Below are 20537 nucleotides of genomic sequence, written 5' to 3'. Positions count from 1 at the left end.
TTCCTTCACGTGTTTCTGTATTGACTAGAGTCTGACAAATGTTTTCTACTGGTAATTTGGTCACATCAGCATCAATCAACACAAAGAATGCGTTGTCTCAGCTTTCTGAATGATCTGACTTCAGACTAATTGTTCAGTAGCATTACAGCTTATGTTCTTCTGAGGCCTAAACATCTTGTGCCATGTCAATCTCAGATGTATGAATGACCATCGAATCTGTCAGGAGAGAGATCTTATTTCTTTTGTGGTCACTAAGAACACATTTGAACTGACCATGTGTAGTGCAACTTGTTTAATGTTCTGTTTGGCTTAGAATAAGAAAATGCATATATACAGAATAAATACACATATGTATTCTATGTGTTTGCACTAAGTATACTCTGACCATGGTATTTTTTCAAAAAACAAACAAAAAAAATGCTTATACACATCTTAAGCTCACTTTAACTAGTAGCTCACTGCATGAAAATATGAGGAAATCATTGTGCAGGCATTTGCTTTTTTAACCTAAGGCAAATGTTTTAACCTCATTGTACTTTAAGCATTCCCAATTGATCCTTTTTTTCATTTTAATTATAATGTGAAATCAGAATCAATACAGAATAATGGGTACTAGGAATAATGTTAAGGTTGGTGGCTGTTACATCCCCTGTTTCTAACGCATATAAAAAACAGTGTGGACAAGTAGTGCAAGAAATCTTTCTTTAAAGTAGATTGATCTAAACAATTCATTTTAAAGCTAACTGGAATTTTACTGTATAGAATATTATTAAGGCCTAAACCTATATCTTTTTCAGTGGTACTTGTAATAGTTATTTTGAATCCTCAGTTTGTTGGTTGATACTGTAAGTCATTTGCAGCCTAAAAACTAGAACTGTACAAAGAAAATATTCTGAAGTAGATAAACTGTGAGCCCTTTGCTCACCCATGCTTTGATCAAATGCTGCGGTATTTTGATATTCCCTTGATCATTTCCAACTCTTTTTTTCTCCTTTTATTTCTCGTCTCTCGTTTACAGTGATGTATGCCAAGTTTTCAAGTCTTGTGCCAAGGATTGCTCTTTACTTTCATCTTTGAGAAAAAATGCATTTCAATAATGTTCAAGAAAAGATTTATAGCAGAAAAAAACCATACGAAGCCAGGAGCCATTAAGTGGTCAGCATTTGTCTGTCTTCTGTGTTTGGCTTCATCACACGTCTGCACCAGGTTGACTGAAAGCAAAGGAATTAAAGAAGTGTACTGTCTGTCTCCTCTTCATGCACCTGTAATGGCTTTGCATCTGTTTCCACCCATGGTCTGGAGGTTTTGCAACTGTTTACAGCAATGTGTAAAGTGCATTTATTGCACAGATTATTTTTAAAATGCTTCTAAATGAAATTAGTGTAATGTTTCACGAAGCACGTATTAAGACCTTTCAGGCAGACATACTGTAGTGCTTGATTTCTCTAGACAATCATTTCATATCCATTTAGGAAAAAGATAATAAAAGTGAACTGTTTTCTTATAAGCTTCTTTAAATTACAGCTTTGATTTCCATAAGCACCTACTCAGTTTATTCTTACTATTTTTTTTCTGTGTTTGGTAACTTAACTGCGGAATTAGACGTATTCTTTCAGCTCTCTTGCTTTTTTTCCCAGTGTAAAAAACCATAACCTAACCTAAACTATCACACTCAGATTAATTTATTTTAATAATTGGTGCGACTGATGAAAGCCAAGATGCCAAAATATCCATCCATCCATTTTCCATCTGCTTTATCCAATTCTGATTTGTGGGTGAGCCAGAGCCTATCCCTGCAGGCGATAAGCACGAGGCAGGATACACCCTGGACAGGACGCCAGTCCATCAGAGAGCACTCACAAGCACAGACACGCACACACTCACCCCAAATTTCACGAAAGCCAATTAACCTGCCAGTATGTCTTTGGACTGTGGGAGGAATCTGGAAAAATGCGCCACCATGCTGCCCAAGCCAAACCATATTTGTACTGTACCTATTCCAATGTCCTGAGTTGGAAAATGTACCGCAAAAATATTTTAAAAAAATAACACTGGATAGGAACAGTTGTTTTTTATTGCAAAGGGTTTGATTAAGCTGATTACTTTTAATCTGAGAGAGAGCCGTAAGCAAAAAAAATGGTGATTTAATTTTATTACTTTTAAAATAACATTCCTGTAGTATAATGAAACCTATCATAGGAGTTTGTCCCTGCAGCTGATCAATTTCAAATAATTATTACTGAAATAATCATTAGTACTTAAGACGTACTGTAATAGCCCTACTATTCTTTTATTATAATTATTACATTAGGAGCTACTCCTATTCACTATTTTTACAAACCCTATTGTGATGATGTCCTGTATATCTCTGCAAGAGATGTATATGCGCCGCCTGTCTCCTAATGAAAAAACCAAACCCCTTGCTCTTGCCCCCTGCGTAGGCGAGTGAGGAAGGAGCTGTCTGCTGCAGCATGTGGTTGTACTGTTAATGACGGACCTGCTGGCACAAAGTGCTCTGCGAGGGAACATGCGGGGCCGGCGCTTTGTTGGCTGCTGGGACAGCAGGAATACTGCCGCTGGGAGGGAAGCTCAGCCTCCTTCTTCATCCTGTACCTGCATCGTCCTTATAGGTCCTCCAGGGAGGTGGAAATACCACCTCCACTTCCTTCTATAAACAGACAAGGCTAGTCCGATAAAGTTATTCCTCCTCCGAGTTACTCAAACAAGGTATACGCAGTGTTTCCCTCGAAAAAACTGCTTTGATTGCCGATTGTCTGATCACCCCAAATCCCTGAACACGTATTTATGTTCGTTTTTATCAACTGTATTATAGTTAACAACTTGATTTTATAGAGTAAATAGAAATAAAGGAATTCCCCTTTTGCACGAGCCTAAAATGATGATAAAAGTGTGCTTTTTGGGGGGCTATCACTTTCATACAAATGGTATTGCTTGAAAAAAAACTAAAATAAGCAGCCTGAAATGAAAATCTCTCCAACACTCCAACAGGTCACCTGTTACTGGCTGTGCCGAAGAGCGGTAAAGTGAGGACTAATTTGTTCTATCTGAAGTACCGGCATATATTCGTGAAGTACTGTACATCAAAGCAAGAACACTGAGGAAATCTGATAAGAAATGCAGTGAGAAAAAATTATTACTTATATACCTAGAGTTCTTATTTAAGGTTTTTTATTTAGCTAAGAACCATATATCATTGCCAAGTCAAAGCTTATCGTATGAAAAGATAAGCTGCCGTGTATTTGGGAGTTAACTTTTTTCATTTCCTCACAATGCTTCATCCTCAAGATCATTCAGAGAAAGTGTCCTTCCCAGCCTGACAGCTCCTCATTGCTTTATGGCTTATTACGTTCATGTTTCTGAGCAAGGTTTTCTTTCAAGCATGTTCCTGTCTTTCACAACTGCTAATTGACATCTACTGAGGTCTTCAAATTTCGGCTTCAAACAGCTTAAAATCCTGTAATTCAACTTAAAACGTTCAAATAAGCAATTCCTGCCATATATGTTAAACACCACGTGCTACTGAAATGAAAAGGCAGTGGGATTTATTTTAATTTTGCCGCACTGAAATACACTAGGGTCAAGCCATGTAGTCAAAAATACAAATTAATAATATTTTACCTGTGAAACCAGAAATATTGACTTGGTAACATAAAATGTCAGTTAACCTTTTGTTTCCTTGTTTTAAAAACTCTTCTTTGTTCACTTTTTCCTGATTGTAATGAGAGATGCAAGTTCACCCAAGTTCACAGAGATGAGGCTTTAAGAAGTTATAAATATATGCATTGAAACCTGTTCTATCTGCTGTAACATCTTGCTCCAAGGTTATGCCAGAAACATGTGAATGTGTCATGACAAGAGAGGCACAGGAAGGACAAAAAGCAGGTTCTGGGAAGCTGGGGTCAAAAGGCACTGTAAAAGCTTGACAGCTATTCAGTCAGTTAATTTCAGAACAAAGCTGGAGAAGAGAACTCCCTTGGCTCCTAGCACAGAAAACTGGGACACAATGGGGCAAACTTATCAAGGGCAAGAAAAAAGTGCAGTTTGTACTACTTTGATGAAAAAGAAAATACTGAACTGAAAATGAATACAGTATATCAAGAACACAAAAACTTCTACTGGCTGATTAAATTGACGAGAACTCCCACATGCTTCAAGTATTTACCAGACTCGGGAACAGGGGTGGCCACACCTGCTGAACTCTAACAGGAAACATGTGACGCAGTCCTAATCCATCCAGAAGAAAAATCACATAAGTCACTTTAAAACATTTTTAAAATTTATTTATGTTAGCAAACCCAAAGCAACACAAGCCCGTGGAAAGCAGTGAGAGTAGAAAAAAATCCACCCACTGGAGTAAAGTTTAGAGTCACACACACACAATATACATAGGAATCGGCAACACACTTGTACGAAGTGGATGTTTTATTGGCAGCTGTACAGAGAGTGTAATATACTTCTGCGCTAGGGGTAAATCTGGAAGGATGTGGGTGAACTAGGCCTGGTAGAAACTCACTGTGGAAACGAAGAAGAAGGAGTAAACCTCTGGCAATAGCTTTTGCCTGCTTGTAACAATGTTGCCATTGGGGATGTCCATCTTGGAGCTAGTGTGGAGCAGTGCTCCTGCCTGAGCTGGCTGGCCACAAATCTTGGCTACTCAGGTCCCCAGGTTTTTCAATATCAGCATGTCAGTCATTGACAGTCCTTCATTCACAGATTCCAAGAAAAAAAAACCATCTTCTCAACTTTTCACATGGCTTTTCGTATGTTGTACTTTCACATGTTCAGTTTTTCACATTGTTCAGATTCAAATGGCCAATATGCAAGGTTTATGTTATTTAACAGTATCTGTAGATGTTCATGGCATTTACCCATTCCTGGTCTTTTATTGATTATAACCTTCTTTTTAAATAACTGAATAAAAAAGACACATCTTTACTATTATACAACATGTGACTGTGCATAATAGGCTTGTTAAGAAATTCCTGACTATTCAGGATTAAACTGTTTTGTTAGTACAAAGAATAACATATAAAGGAATAATGAAATGAGAAAGTTTGAATCAATACTAGTTCCTGTCAGCCTTACTGAAAGTACCCCTTTTTATTTATTAACAGCTGCATATTTTTTTCTTGATTGGTCAAAGCATGCTCCAGATATCAACATTTTATAAGTCAGCTATCCATCCTGCTATACACAATTATTTCTACAGAATAAATTCTTCATCACACAGAAAATCTCACAGAAACTGTGCAAAGGATGCTGGGACACAGTCAGGGTACACAAAAAACAGCGCTATGTTACAGTAGCAAGAGAGACTTGATGTTGTACCGCTGACTACCTGTTTCAAAAACTATTCTTTTGATAGGAGCCAAACCTTTATACTAATGAGGATTAAGCCCATTACAATGAAATTGATTATAAAACCAAACATGATTCAGGTGGTTCTCAAAGCTTGTTTTTCAAAGATATCAAGTTTTATACCAAACAATCTACATTTACAAGGGAAAGAATCATGTTTCATTTATTCAGTTATTAGGTTACAATATTCATAAATTTATAAGAGTTAAGTTCAAAAAGAGAAAAAAATTAAAACTGGCTACTGTATGTAATCCTTAGTTTAGCGATAACTTAGCAGAAGTGCAAAACTGAATGTCTGCTGATGATATTATTTGTCAATGCTGGTCATGCAAAGTATAAGAGTAACACTCATCATTCTTTGAAGCTAAACACTCTGTCCAAATAAATTATTGAAATGTATGCAATGTCAAACTGCAGTTCACAAATCTATTTTGCCAATATTTCTGTGATGACTGCGATATTTCAGGAGTAAGAACGTGAACGTATTAGCTACAGGTCTATGCAAAGCTGAAATGTGAATTTAACATTCTGGGGAATTCTTTGAAAGCCGCAGCGAACAAAATACCCAAACAGTAAAGTCCAAAACTGTGGGCGTTGAAGAGTGCCATCCTGACAGCTTGGCCCTAGAGCTGTTTTTTGAGACCATGTCCCATTATCATTATCAAAAAAGCTTTACACCAATCACAGATGCTATGCATAGCTCAACCAAAATTAAAAAAAGACAAAATAAGACTTAATCCTACACTCAAAAAAGAACTCAAACTGATCATAATATTCATATTATTTATATCATAATATATTGTTATAATTCATTCTATTTTAGGAATAAAGCAAAATAAAGACATTTTATGGCCTCTAATACTTTTACTTCCACTTCAGAGCCATAGTTCACACCCAGAGAACAGAAAGGGAAAGAATAACACTGAAAATAATTACATAAATGTCCTTTTCAAAACTGGCTCCACAGACATTTTGCATTAAATTAGTTTTTAATGAGTCTGTTTTTTGGATGTTTAGTCTGTCAAATTTGGTTCCATAATAATCTCAGACCTGTTCTGTTATTTTCACGTTTGTTCTTCATTTTGTAAGGTTACCACATAACAGGTGTTTTTATGACTGAAATTCCAAGTTATTTTTGAATTCAGTGCTTATTTGCATGTTTTCTACATAAAAACTATTTCATGGATGTTGTATGTAGTGTAACACATGAATAAAAGACTACATTACAGAGGGCTCAAAATTCAGAATAAAATGTAATCAGGTATATCAAGATAATAATATAAATATACCTTCGGTCACTCAATCACGCAGCATACCTGCAATTACTGCAATAGTTACTACACAGATACACACAATACAATTATCACTCAAACGCTGCCGTTAATGAGGGTGCACTTTCTGACCCAAAAGCAGAAAATAAAGGATTTATTTTTTGCTAATGTCGGGAGGGTGGAGACAGTTTTGAAAATGAGTAAAAATAATTTTATTCATACTTCATATTTCTCTGCAAGTAACAACCAAGCAAAAATGATGGCACTTCAACACACTTGAATTTAGGGTGAGAATTAGAGATTCAGAAGATTCTACATTACTGTAATAAAGATCTGCAATACACTGCATGCTTGCATTTGCTTGTCCACTAAGTAAACCATCACAATACATTATTTTGTATATGTATTATTTATAGAATAAAGTGGGGAAAATAATATTTGTACCAATAAAATTTCCAAATATCTGAAGAAAAGGGAACATATCCTAAATGGGTTCTGTTAGGCCACATGTATACACTGTACTGTATACTGTACATATACTGTATGTAAAAAGACAGATACATGTTCTTCTCTCATAACATTTGAGGTCTTCCATGTAAACACAGAGAGTTCAATACTAGACATGAATACTCACAAAAACACCGACATGGGGTTTGTTTGAACAGCTCTTAAAATCCTTTATATATATGTTTTTCTACAATCACCCTCTGCAGTATTATGTAATGTAACTATCAGAGAAATGTACTGTTAAGCATGTGAATCTGAAACAAAACAATCAAACCGATGCTATGAAAACAGCAGATAAATAACAAATAACTTTCACCTTCAAAACAGCTGGACTTTTCAAATGAGATCTACAATATGCATTTATTTTTATTTGCATGTTCCAGGGCACTAAACATTTGTACCTTTGTAAGACTTTTTAGCTAACTTCATAAAGGAAAAAAATACTACAGTATTTTCTTTACTCCTGTATCAAAATAATTCAGACTGAATGTAAACAGTCCTGTTTTTAATTATGAAAAGGGTCTTAAGTACAGTATTTTACTTCCAAGAACTTTTAAATGGTCAACAAAGTTTTTGTTCAATATGAAAAATGGGGAAAAAAAGGAGATGACCATGACAGGATTTGAGATCTACCTTTCAAATCCCCATTTCAATGACAACATTGGGTAAAACAGAGGTACTGTATGACATTCAACACTCTTTAATGATTATTTTATAATGTTTAAAGTCCAGTCAAAGTCCAGTTTAAAGTCAGACTGAAACCTGGAAGTTTTGTATTTTTTGTGAACCCCTCTCTTTGCATTTTAAGAAAATTCAGAGAAAAGTACGTTCATTTTTCTCTCATTTTGATTGGATTTATTTTCTAAATTGAGAAAAGTCTAATCTTTTTGCAGAGAAAATGCTAAACAATACCACATTTGGCCTTCCAGACAGTAAAGAAAGTCTAAGGCAAAGATTTGCATTTCATGTCTTAAATTGCAAATTCGGTGAAAAATAGAGATTTACTTTTTGCTTTACAGGCAAGGGATGATATGGGTGTAAGTAACCTCTTGAGCAAGTGTATGTATGTGTGAATATGTATTTGCTTATTGTTTGAAAAAGATTATGTATGTGCATTGTTTTGAATATAGATTCATGATACTTTATTTTTATAAACATTTTACACTTCTATAGAATAATGCTTTTTGACAGAAATTAGAGAACAAGAGATTTTTCCTAACCAATATAGGGCTCTGCTGTACACTTGAAACAACTTTATTCACAGTTTATTCTGGCATTTGATAAACTTATGCTAATACTTAATGTGATGTATTGTATCTATGCCAGGTACTATTCTCAGCATCATATACTGTATAATGTATTATTTCTTTCAATTGGATTAACAGATAATCCAGATCAGATCTTCTTGTAATCTGAAAGGTACAAGTTTGACAAGCACAAAACATAACTGCAGCAATCCCATTTTTAAATGTTATTCCTTACAACCTGTTAACAGATGGTGCAAAATTATGCTACCAAAGACCACTAAAGGTTAATCTTCAACATAGTACTAACCTAATCAGAAATGTGGACATATATTAAATCTTTCATTTGTATATATGGACATTGTTTTCAAATATGTACATGAATAAACGGGGAAAACATTCCTTAAAACTTCAGTATTCTCAGTAAGTAAAAAGTCCTAGGTAGAGGGTAATAGGGGAACAGTGTAGGTTACACTGATATCTTATGGGTTAACAGTACGTCATTCCAATTCAGGTTTCTTACAAATAACCTGTCTAAAGACGATTTCACCTCACTAGCAGGCATTTTCGAGGAGCAACAGCAAATATGGCAGGCAATTTCAGAAGCTTAAATACAGTTTGCCAGAGAATAATGCACAGAATTGTTAGCCTTTTCCTTTAATATCTACAGCAATTTGACAATTGCAATTTTGTCAATGTTTTAACATGAATTGCTGCTCTTAAACTGGTCACAACTTGTTTGCTTTTCAAATAAAAACTTTTTTTTTTACAAATTAATTCTGTACAGGATTGTTAATTGTTGCAAGCCCTCTTCACAGGAATGAATCTCACTGTTAATAAAATAATAGGCTATAGTATGTGCAATTCAGATATACATCACTCAGCTAGTCCCATGCTAGTCTATTTGTGCATCACAAATCACTCTCCACGTACAGATGCTGCAGCCCCACAGCTTTCTAGAGCATTAAAACATGAGGCCTTTCTGAAGTGAGGAACTACTTAACAAGCACCATCAGTGAGCTATATTCAACAATATTTACATCTATTTAAATCAGGATATATGACTAGGCTAATGTATGCCCAGAGTATTGTTCAGTTAAAACCTCACTCTTTTCTTTCAGTCCTTTAATGCTTTCCAGTACAATACTGTATGTTGTATGCGGGTTTAGATGCTATTTTGCTTCTTATTCAACTTCTCAGTTGCTCTCATTAGTTAGTAGCCTTTATCTTTTCTCATATGGTCCACAGGCAGAAAAATCCTCACAGAAATGTATATCCATAAAATTAACAACATTTTGAGTGATCCTCAACTGCTCTTTACAAACTGGGAAAGAAACCTAATGACTGCGTGGGGGCCAATGAGACTAAATTTACGACTGCAGTCACCTTGCTTATAAATAAACGTCTATGATCTACCCCTTTGAAACTCAAAAAACACAATGATTTGAGCTATCAGTCATGGCTACTGTACGTGACTTGAATTCCCTGCCATATCTGAGTTGTTTTCTTATAACTTTAATTTACTTCTTAATCTAATCGAGTCAAATAAAATAAAACTGAAAGGATCATGAAAGCACGGTGCTAAGATTTTGCAAAATGAGGGAAATAAAAAGCCTGCAATAACTGAAGTTCAAGAACATCGCCGTTTGTTCCTTAAGTAACCTTTGTTCATCCGTTTTGTTTTTGTGTTTAACTAAAGGATTATTTTAATAGACCATTCTTTTTTTCCTCATGTTGATTGCGCTTAATCGCAGCAGGTTGTTGTTATACAAACAGTCTCAATGTAACTCCGTACGATGGGTTTGTGGTATTATTAACACTTGAAGAAAAGGCAGGCGATGCAGGCCAGTAGAAGCCACATGGACTGGGCGAGGCAAGCCGACCCGTTAATGTCCTTCCCTGTTCCCGGTCCTGAAAAACAAGCACAGAACAGAGGCCAGGTGTTAAAGTAAAAAAAAACTGCTTCCCTTTGCAAGTGTAAACTTTGAATTTGTACATTGTGCAAACTCCCAGGTTCCTGAAGTCTGGTGTTAGGAACAGCAGGCATGAGATCTGCTGGGAAAACAGTAAGACCAGACTAGCGCCCTAGTTTTCAAGTTCAGTCTGCTGTCCTGCCCCTTTGTCGGCAAATCTTTCCATTAATCAAAGAGGAGCAACACTGACTGACCACCTTCAAGAACCACCCAGGACCAGGAACACAAAGTTCATCTCATGTCAGGCTGGCCTGGTTATCTAAACACAACTCGAGAGCCACTACTGCTGTGTGCCGAGATCTTGAAGTATCAGATCTGCTCTAGATGACCAATACTACCTGCTTCTTCGCAAGTGCTAAGCACTACAAATACTATATTGGTAAAAAGCATGATTGTTTTAAATTTTGAAACACATACCTGTTCAAAAATGAGTCAAATACCTTATTTATGCAAGGTACTGCAAACTCATTTGCCAGAGATGCCCTGTGGTTATCTGTGCAATAACACCCTTTTTGTCAGCCTCACCCTGCTCTGTGGCTGCTCTTCTACATTATTATTATGCTCCATGCTTAAAGGCTTACTGTACTTGCTGCTTGCCAGGACACACAGTTCAAAGTTCAAGAACATGTTGGCACTATTGCTTCTGATTAAAATAGAATATGAGACGAAAACAAAACCAGAATATCAAGTGGATATTTCACAGCTTCAAAGTACAGAGGAATAAATACAATTATAACACTGAAAATAAAAAAATCTAACCTTCAGGACATTCAGCTTAAATTCATTTAAATTAATAAATTGTAATTATAATGGAAAATGAATTACATTAAAATGAATATTCATAATGATAAGAATGTTTATAGTTTTTCAACAGGTTTATGAAATGTGAAGCATATTCATATTGAAAACACATTTCCTTTACTTAAGGTGTACTCATTCAGACCAAAGAAGATGTACTGTCTTAAAAAAGGGAAAAAAACAAGATAATTTGCTATTTCACAGAATTTTGTCTTAATGAAGCAGAATCCAAGTCCATTCATTCCAGTCTTTTGTGCAGTTTAATCATCACAAATTAAAGCTGGGCAAAAATGACGAGCAGAAAATTGTAGGTAATCGGAAATGTTCAGTAAAAAACACTACATTCAGAACTGATGCGATAGACTTCCATACACAGTTCATGTTCACAACTTCGATGATAAATTATGGAAAGAATGAAATGCCACCATGCTGAAACTGTTATTGTATCTGGCCAAATGGAGGTGAAAGTAAATGCAACTGATACCACAGGGAGGAACAGACAGTTCATTTTGTTTTTAGCCTGAAGCCACAGCGTCTTTCAGCCTGGTCTCCTCAGGTCAGTCAATCTGACGGGATGTGTCTGCACGAAAGAAGAAAGACCCCCACAAGAAAAACGAGGAGCTGCTCTAAAAGTAGAGAGAATCACAGCTGGGGACCCTGGTCTCCGGTCTCTGAGAGCTAAGGGCTGCCAGACTCAGGAGGAGGTCCCGCTTGGTCAGATCATATCACGTATCCCTTTACAATCACCTTGAAGAAAAAAGCAACATTACAGGCCCATCAAATCACCCAAGGTCTCTGATGTAATTGGGAACTGGATATCACTATAAAATATCAAATTAGGCAACAAATGGATTCAAAGATAATGAATTTCCATCTGTTACTAGAAAGTAACAGAAAGTAAGGGTTACAGCAACCTGAAACCTATCTTGGAAAAACCAGCACAAGTCGAGACTACACCCTGGACAGCACGCAGGCACTTTCACACAAGCTCACCAGGACAATTCCTGGTCCAGCGAACGTGGCCAGCATGTCTCTGGGAGCACAGACAGGAACAGGGTGTCTGAGCGGTGCTGTGAGGCCACAGCGTGGACTGCGACACTGCATCCGTTGCAGTGATTTTTTTCAAATTCAGTAACAGCCATACTCTGGATACAAAAACATGACTTAGTGTATGTAACCCTTTCTGTCATGTGTACTGTATGTCTGCAGTCAGACAACAGATAGATGCTTCCAGAATGGTTTGCATTGAGTCTGATCTTCTCTCCGTGCATTTATGACTCTGGAACTGGCCAAGCAATTTGGCACAATATATCATGAACAATTACAGTTAAATGCATTAGTGGCAGCTCTGGCACCCCCATCCCTCCCTAAATAAACCTCAAGAGGACCGGAAGGCTTCTAGTTTTGGCAGGAACGTGTGTGGAACCACCTGCTGCTGTGCAGCTCTGCTCTGTGCTGTGCCAGTGTGACATCTCCGTTCCAGTTCAGCACAGCGCTGAGCCACCTCACACGTCCTCATTAAAATTCTGCTCACTGATGTCTGTCTTTGTCCAGACAGGAACCCCCTCGGGGACTGTTAATCACAGCACTCTAATCAATAAAACATGGAACCAATCACTGGGGCTCTCTGCTTCCACTCTGGACAGTGGGCAATTATTTATTCTTTAATGGGGAACCATTTCACTGTGACACCAATGGCATTTTGCCAAGATAGAAAGGGGTTTGATTTAAAGATTCAAATATTTTTTTTCACTGTGTGGTAAATTGTGGAGGAGTTATTTATGGAGATTGCTTCACAGACCAAACTGCCTTTAATTTTGTCAGAGATGAATCCAATGAACACTTTGGAGACCCAAGTAAGGTGAAGGTGTTCTATTCTGCAAGTCATTTTAGCAAACGGTTAAAAATGTTCTACAGTAAAAAGGGGAAAATGCTGTTATATTACTGTTACAATACTGTATATACTGTATAATAATAATAAAATGCTTTTCATTTTCCTACAAAAAATATATTGTTGTGTAACATTTAAAAAATACAATAATTCATTCATGATTGTACTTTCAAAAATATGCGAATAATTCAATTCATTTTTCTGAATATATGCCTGGTACTGTATATACTACGGGCTTATCATCGGATAATAAAGACTTATAAAGAAAGTTTTATTTTTAAGTTACCCAGAGCAATGCAACCAATGTGACAGCCCTGCAGCTGCAGTTCCAAGACAATTCCAGAATATCATAATGACACCCATTCATTTGGCACAAGGTTTGGCAGAAATACAAAAAAAAGTGTTACTAGCAGGGGCTGCTTCTTAGCTTTATATAGAACTTTTTTCTTAAGACTGATGATTATTTTTCTAAAAAAAAATCTTAAACTGAATGTATTTGATGGTGCCAAACAACATGGCACATGTGGTAATAAGGAGCACACCTTAACCTTAGTAAGGTCAACAAGAGCCCCAGCTTCAAAAGCACATTGACCGGTTTGTATTTCTTTAACCTACAACATTCTTTCTTTCTGAGGTGTGGTCCCAAACCCAAATTCTCCAGAATCTTCCTCCTTAACGACAGTGATAAACATCAGGAAGCAAGGAAATGTTCACGGAAGACGAGGAGCTAATTTAGGATGATGTTCCTTGGTCTGCTCCTCCCTGATGATAAAAAACATGTTGGTTCTCGAGTTGCTAAGCTACTCTGGTAGGGTCCCAGGGGACAGCACTCCGTTAATCAGGGGTGATTGTGTCCCTTTATCTCTTTCCAATAAAACATTTGGTCTCTTTGTTCGAAATAACCATGTTTATACCACAGAAAAGGTATGGGCGAACAAACTAATTAGCTATTACAGCAGCCGTGTGATAGATAATAGGGGTTTAGATATTCATTTGCCTGTACTGTTTCACAATGCTGAGAAGCAAGACTGCCTAAATGCCTAATAAAACCTCTAATTCCAATTTGCGACGTAAAGGCAAAGTTAGCAAGCCACAGACAGTTTGCTTTCAAAACGCACCATAACCCTAGAAGATGCAGAGATCTATTTAATTCAGCAATTTAGCTATCGTAGCTCAACCAAAATGCCTATGCACTGAGATCAACATGGCATTTGATTAAAGCAGCAGGAATTTTTTTCTCCTAAGATAATCAGAACACTCTTTTTCTTAGGAAAATAAATTGTAGCTTCAGCCTTCTTGACTTATTCTCCGTCTCTCCTGCAGAAGTAGACGCATTACAGCAGGGAGAAACGCCCTGCTGTAGTCTGGTGCTCTTTGTTCACATCACACCAGCCTCTCCCACTGTTACAATGAGATACAGACAACGCCCCATACAGCAGAGGTGACCTAAGCCGTTAATCAAAAATCCGTCTCGGCTCAGAGCCCCAGCCTTTAAAAAGGCATATGGCGCCGCCTACTGTCCAAAAGCGGCAACACTATTTCTTGTGCAATTCATTCCCAATGCTCGCATCTCGAATGCTATTTAAAAAAAAACAACAGAAAAAAATAATTTTAATCACAATTTTCATTTGCGATTAAATTAAGAAATAGTGTACTACCAAATATAAAAAAGGCATCTATAAAATATCATTAAGCAGTGTGGTAGTTCAATAAAATAATGTAATAAATCTGCAGTTTGAATGAAGAGTACAGTATAGAACACATTTAAATAAATAAAGTACACTCCTCTTCCTACATCAGAAAACACCAATAAATAAATGAACAGTAATAAACGTATTTGTCGTAAATCATCGCATTGAAAAAGACGCATTATGTTATATACCAAGGCTTCCCCCTGCTGGTCAGGCTAGCTCAATGCACTACTTAACAGGGATGAAAATGTGTTTTGTGAAATGACATACAAACATTAGAAAGTTCGAAACAATAACAGATATATCTTTGTATGTGCTTAAACTTTTCCACTGTACAAAAAGTAATGTTCTTATAACTAAGTCTGCACTAATTCCCCACTCTCTGGAACGGCCCCTGTCAATAACCCCTGCTTTAATAGTTAACAGACAGAACTATTCTGTGAAAACTGGCAGCGCTGAAAAAAGGAGAAAAGGCAAACAATACAAAAACTGCACTGTTTCTGTTTCCAGGGGAGAATTCTGATGATAAAAAATTGATACGGAACAGAAACATTACCTCATCCCCTCCCCTGCCTCTGGCTGTTATTGTACAGGTCCAGTAAGGTTCATTTCGGGACAAGCTGAAATACAAACCGCGCCAACACTGTGCCAGGGCCATATTTCATATAAAATATAGAGAAGCCCATGCCTCAGATTTCACAGGCGCTGATCTGGCAGCGGTCCCAGAACAGAACCAGCAGCAGATGCCCAGAGTCAGTCCTCACATTCGAAACCCCTCAGTGATGCAGCAGTTCTTAGGAACATTTTTTCTTCTTCTTCTTACATCTACTGTTTACTTGTCGAGGGTTAAGCCTTGTGTGTAGCTCATTCAGATTCGAATCTTGTTGTCACCTGTACTTGCCACCTGTGGTGGAGCCCCTGAAGAAATACATTTGAAGAAACACACAGTTTCCTTTTGAGGTTCTTTTGTCACTGTTTGAAACATCAAGAAAAAGAGTTAAGTAGTGAATTAGAGCTTTATTTAAGGAAGCTTATAGTGGAAGCTCAGACAGTTAACATCACATCATGACATTCTAGACCCTGGGCATAGGTTGTACATATTCTATAGGGGATAAAGGAATGAAGTTGAAGCTCACCTAGACAAATATGCACAATTAGCACAACCTTTTAACAGCACATTTTTTAGCAGCTGTGCCTAATTGCATACGATTGAGCACAATCTGGAAGATATCGGGGGTTGTTCATAATAGACGGTATTTCAAGGTCGAGCCATTAAAAACAATGACTTCCAATGCTTTCCTTCCTCACTCGTAAAACCGTCTTGAGGATAAATAATGTCGCACCAGTGCTGTTCCCCCTTACAATTGGGGGTGCACCTCCGCGACTGACATGGGTCCTATAAAACAGCCAACAAATCGGGCGATAAACTACAAAAAATAAGTGCTGTTCCTTGGTCATGAAAGATATATACAGCCCGTATTCTCAAATGACAATTGGAGACACAAAACTGATCAATAATATGGAAAAGAAATAAAACCTAATAGCAAGATCAATAGCAGATAAATAGGCTACTACGACAAATGCTATCACTGATTCTTCTATAAACATGAACAAAAGGCGTATCCCAGAATGCATTCCCAAGTAGCTCTGAGATAATGCAGTAGAAAGGAAACGCAGGCGATTGGTGAGTTGAGCAAGCAATTCCATGATGTTTTAACCTTTATAAGATAAGATACCTTTATTGGCCATATACAATTTCTTGTATTAAGAATTTGTCTTTATTTTTTGCAAACCCCAGACTGCTCTCTATGAGACATACAGATCCATAACTACAGAGCCTAGCCCTGGTTAAGATGTAAAGTTACCTTTTTAAGCTTAATGTCTTATGTCGTGATCAGAAACAGTGAGTGATTTTTTGTGTTGTTTAAAGGTGTGGGGCCACTGAAATGAAGTTGAAAGATTTAACAGTCAGGGTTATTTGTACCCATCTTACTGTCTGAAATGAACATTTTCACTTCCCTGCTGACACAACAGCACATGCCCTAGATAAACATGCTAACAACAACAAAACGATCGTGCCAAACATTAACACATCAATCACATGAAAAAAAATAATACCAACAGTTCTCATTGACAGCCTATGCTATTACCAACAGCAGCTGGGTTTGTGCTATTTTTCATGCCAGTAAAAGCCATCAAATTATTTCATGAATCACTTTCAGGCTATATAAATGAAGAAAAGGGAGTAGTTTTGACAGGATTGCCTCCTAATACAATAATGTCAGCACCATGCCAGCAAACCCCATTAATGAATCAGAAAACAGAATGTGAAGATTGTGTGATGGGAAAGGAGCAGACTTTTTAACTCCAACTGCATTGAGTGAAGACTTGTTTTGTTAGGGATACACCGACTGTCTCCTTATAATTGGACCAAATATGGGTAGTACAGTGAGCGCATGGTGAGATGTAACCCAAAATAAAGGTTAAGATTTAATTTCGTTCTGACATTTAAAGGGAAAATCTCAATACTGTGTACTTTGGGGAATTTTATTTATCAAGCCATGCCACAGCGCCTTAAAATATCTTTGGTCCCGGGACTGATCTATTAACAAGAAGTGAATATTGCAGCTACAGCAATCTCCCTATATGAGCAACAGGTGGTGCTACATCTCTATGTAGTGTCTATATAGAAATGCACTGGAAGGAAGCTCCACAGTCAAAATGATATGTTCTGTCTTAATCTTCCTTCTCACTTTCCAGCATGGAATTAACCTCTAATTGCTCTTTAGCAGAATGTGCTCTGATGCAGTACCCCCTCTAACCCATCTCTATAAGCTCACTTTTCCACCCTGCAAGAAAAGACCCGGCAATCTATCACATAAGGTATTCACTCGGCTGAATCTGAGTCTGATAGCACACCGTCTGTGAGTCTTTGTGAGTGAATCTCAGCGATACGAAAAAGCAACCACAGATGGAGCCCAGTGAACTAATTATTGAAAAAGTACTGATTTTAACGTCAAAGAGTCGTGGAATTTCTTTTAGTAAGAATAAAGTGGCAGACAGCAAAGAGCATTATTTAATATCCTTTGTTTGTCTTGCTGTTGGTCGATTTATTACTTTATTATTCTAAAATGTATTCTTTTTTCCCATTAGTTCTTGGAAATGACCAGTGCGTCTGCTGTAAACACTTAGAGCAGCTACTGTAGAACGCTTAAGGACAATAAAGATGACAAAGCTGCTGATGTGAGTTTCTGAGTCACGGGTGGGCACTGTTGCACCTACACTCCTCATCTCCGCCTCCCTTGGATACAACTGCAGCTCACATTGCCGTGCCCTTTGTCTAGCAGTGTTTGAAAGATGTGCAGATGTTCAGATTCCTGCTGGATTTTTTGCCATCCCTGATTGCTGAACGTCCAATCAGTATAATAGATGGCTTCTTAAAAGGTATGTTAGTGTCTAATGATGGGTCAGCAGATTTCATCAACTACTCTGCAGCTATCTGTTCAACACAATTTCACTGAACCTCATGTGACAGTTCTAACGGCGGCATGACCACCTTCTAGCCTGCTCGAATCTCAGCAGCAGTACAGCAAGGCTGTTACAGGTCAGTACCGGGACGGGAGACCTCTAAGGAAAACCAGTTTGCTGCGGTATGTGTTGCTGGCATATCAATAGGAGGCACTCATCCATCTGGACCAGAATATCCAAACCATTTCCTCAGTCTCCTGTCCAGAGATGCTGTGCTGTAGAAGGTGCTGTGATATGAATGAGATGCTAAACAGAGGTCCTGACTACTTGGTGTTTAAAGGTCCTAAGGCTGTTGATAAGAGCAGGGGTGTTAACCCTGGTGGTCTGGCTAAATTCCTCACAGAAATGTTTTAATCTGGCCTTCCTAAATTTCTCCCTTAATTCATAGGGTGAAACAGTCTGGCCTGCTGTGAGTGGAGGTGCTGGTGCAGAAGGAATTGTACCCCAGTGAATACTTTACTTCAAAATCTCCTGCATGGCACAAGTTACTCCCTCTAGTGCTTGGGCAATAAATTTGCATTCCGCCTCCAGCCCTGTTTCACTCTGGGGCTATTACATTTGTAAAGGTGTCGATTGGTTAATGATCGGTGGAGGAGCGCTTGTTGGCTTTATCCTTTTTCTTTTTCACATCAATGAACCACGTACAGTACATACTGTAAAAAACAAAACAAAACCGCAGAACCAAAAGAAAAGCTCCTTTCACCTTTATTTGTCAAGTTTTTCCTCCTAACAGTTTCACATTAAGCTAACATTAAAATATCAGATGTGTTAAAAGAGCAAGAGAAAATCAGCCACAAGAATATGCTTGACATTGTCGCAAAAAATACCTTCCTTAGGTAGCAGTGCTTGCACACAGTTATATCATTGATTTGAAATGTTACTGTCCATTTGAAGACTGAGTATGAAAGCCATTTTCTGCAGAAATCTTATTAATGCCTAATTCAGATTCGCTCCTACTCTATTATGTATGTGGCTCATTCAAGTACTAGAGTAACATATGCGCCTTTCCATGACAATAGTGGAATTGATCAGACAGCTCAGAGACCATTTAGCTAGTTAGGCACGTCCTCCCTGCGGAGAGCAGCAATGTAAAGGGTAATGTGTACTCTTTTATGCATTCATGAATGCATAGGAGGTAACAGCATTACGCTGCACAATTTAGTGTACAAAGCAGGATAACAAGGGGTGCATGGAAGACTAGTGACATCTGGTGGCTACACAGTGGTATTTACTTCCTTGCCTGCTAACAGTTTTAACCAGGTGTTTTTGCCATCATTTTTAATCAATCAACGTCTCTGTAGAAAGCTAACAGGCAAATGGGGAAACTGGAAAGTATTATTTTGTTTTTGCGTTTGAAAATAAATTTATTTAAATTTTTCCTTCGATTGGTGTTTTTTAGACCAGATTCTAAAGCTGCTCCATTAAAATGCATCGATGCACCTAAGTGTGTGATCAACAGAAAAGCACCTTGACGGAACAGTGGCCACCTGGATTACTCATTGAACTTATGCATGACACCGAAGAGAAAAGTTTCCAATACATGAATTACAACACATGTATGCAAACCTGGCCTCATCAAAGTCCACACATTCTGTTATTCTGTGCACCACTGAGATGTTAGCTTGGAGACATCATTTACAGTTTCCTATGTTACCAAATAATGAAAAGTTTGAATTTTAGCAATGTAAATGGTTTAAAATGATGGAATGAAAAGCTTAATCTGTAAATTAGTCAACTGTCTGAACACAAGTTATGCAAACTGTGCCCTGTACTGGATGTACATTATCGATATCTGTAAGCATCAAGGCTGTGAGTCAGAAGAAAATAAACTCTTAATCCTATTAAAATATCTCAATTTTGTATATACTTAAGCACTTTATAATAATTATAATGACAATAAAAGAACATAACATGCAATGTGTTCAGCAAATATTCTACTTTGCGTATCATATTGTCAGTTCAAGAACCTGGATGACTGGACTGTGAGCTGGTGTCTGCAATGATGCCTTTTAAAAAGCTCTTCATCATGAACTTTACCGTCACTGTCTCTAAGATATAGAAAAAGCTTCAAGTTAGGGCTTGCAGGGGTTCATGACACGACTGAAACGCCCCTCCTGTATGCCAGGCACCTGGGGTTCCTTTGGGATGAAAATGCAAGGAATTATTATTTGTCCTTATGAGCAAACTTCCCAAACTCCTCTAGCGTTTATCCTTTTCTTAAAAGAAGTTCAAGGTGGCTCCCTGGGGGTCTGGGT

At 37.6% G+C, this 20537-nt stretch overlaps 1 protein-coding gene across 2 annotated transcripts in view; it reads right to left on the bottom strand.

Moving 5' to 3' along the window:
• Nucleotides 1-8275: 8275 nt before the first annotated feature.
• The window catches only part of lsamp (limbic system associated membrane protein), a 632261-nt gene continuing 619999 nt past the window's right edge, over nucleotides 8276-20537 (bottom strand). For both annotated transcript variants that reach the window (XM_088921092.1, XM_088921091.1), the window contains one exon: nucleotides 8276-10312. In XM_088921092.1, the coding sequence (XP_088777218.1) occupies nucleotides 10215-10312 (98 nt within the window). In that variant the 3' untranslated portion in view covers nucleotides 8276-10214. The remainder of the gene's footprint in view (nucleotides 10313-20537) is intronic.

The sequence above is a fragment of the Atractosteus spatula genome, chromosome 7 (assembly GCF_055471065.1).
Source record: "Atractosteus spatula isolate fAtrSpa1 chromosome 7, fAtrSpa1.hap1, whole genome shotgun sequence".
Lineage (NCBI taxonomy): Eukaryota > Metazoa > Chordata > Actinopteri > Semionotiformes > Lepisosteidae > Atractosteus > Atractosteus spatula.
Note: the sequence above shows the minus strand (reverse complement) of the source record. Positions and strands in the feature narration are given on the sequence as shown.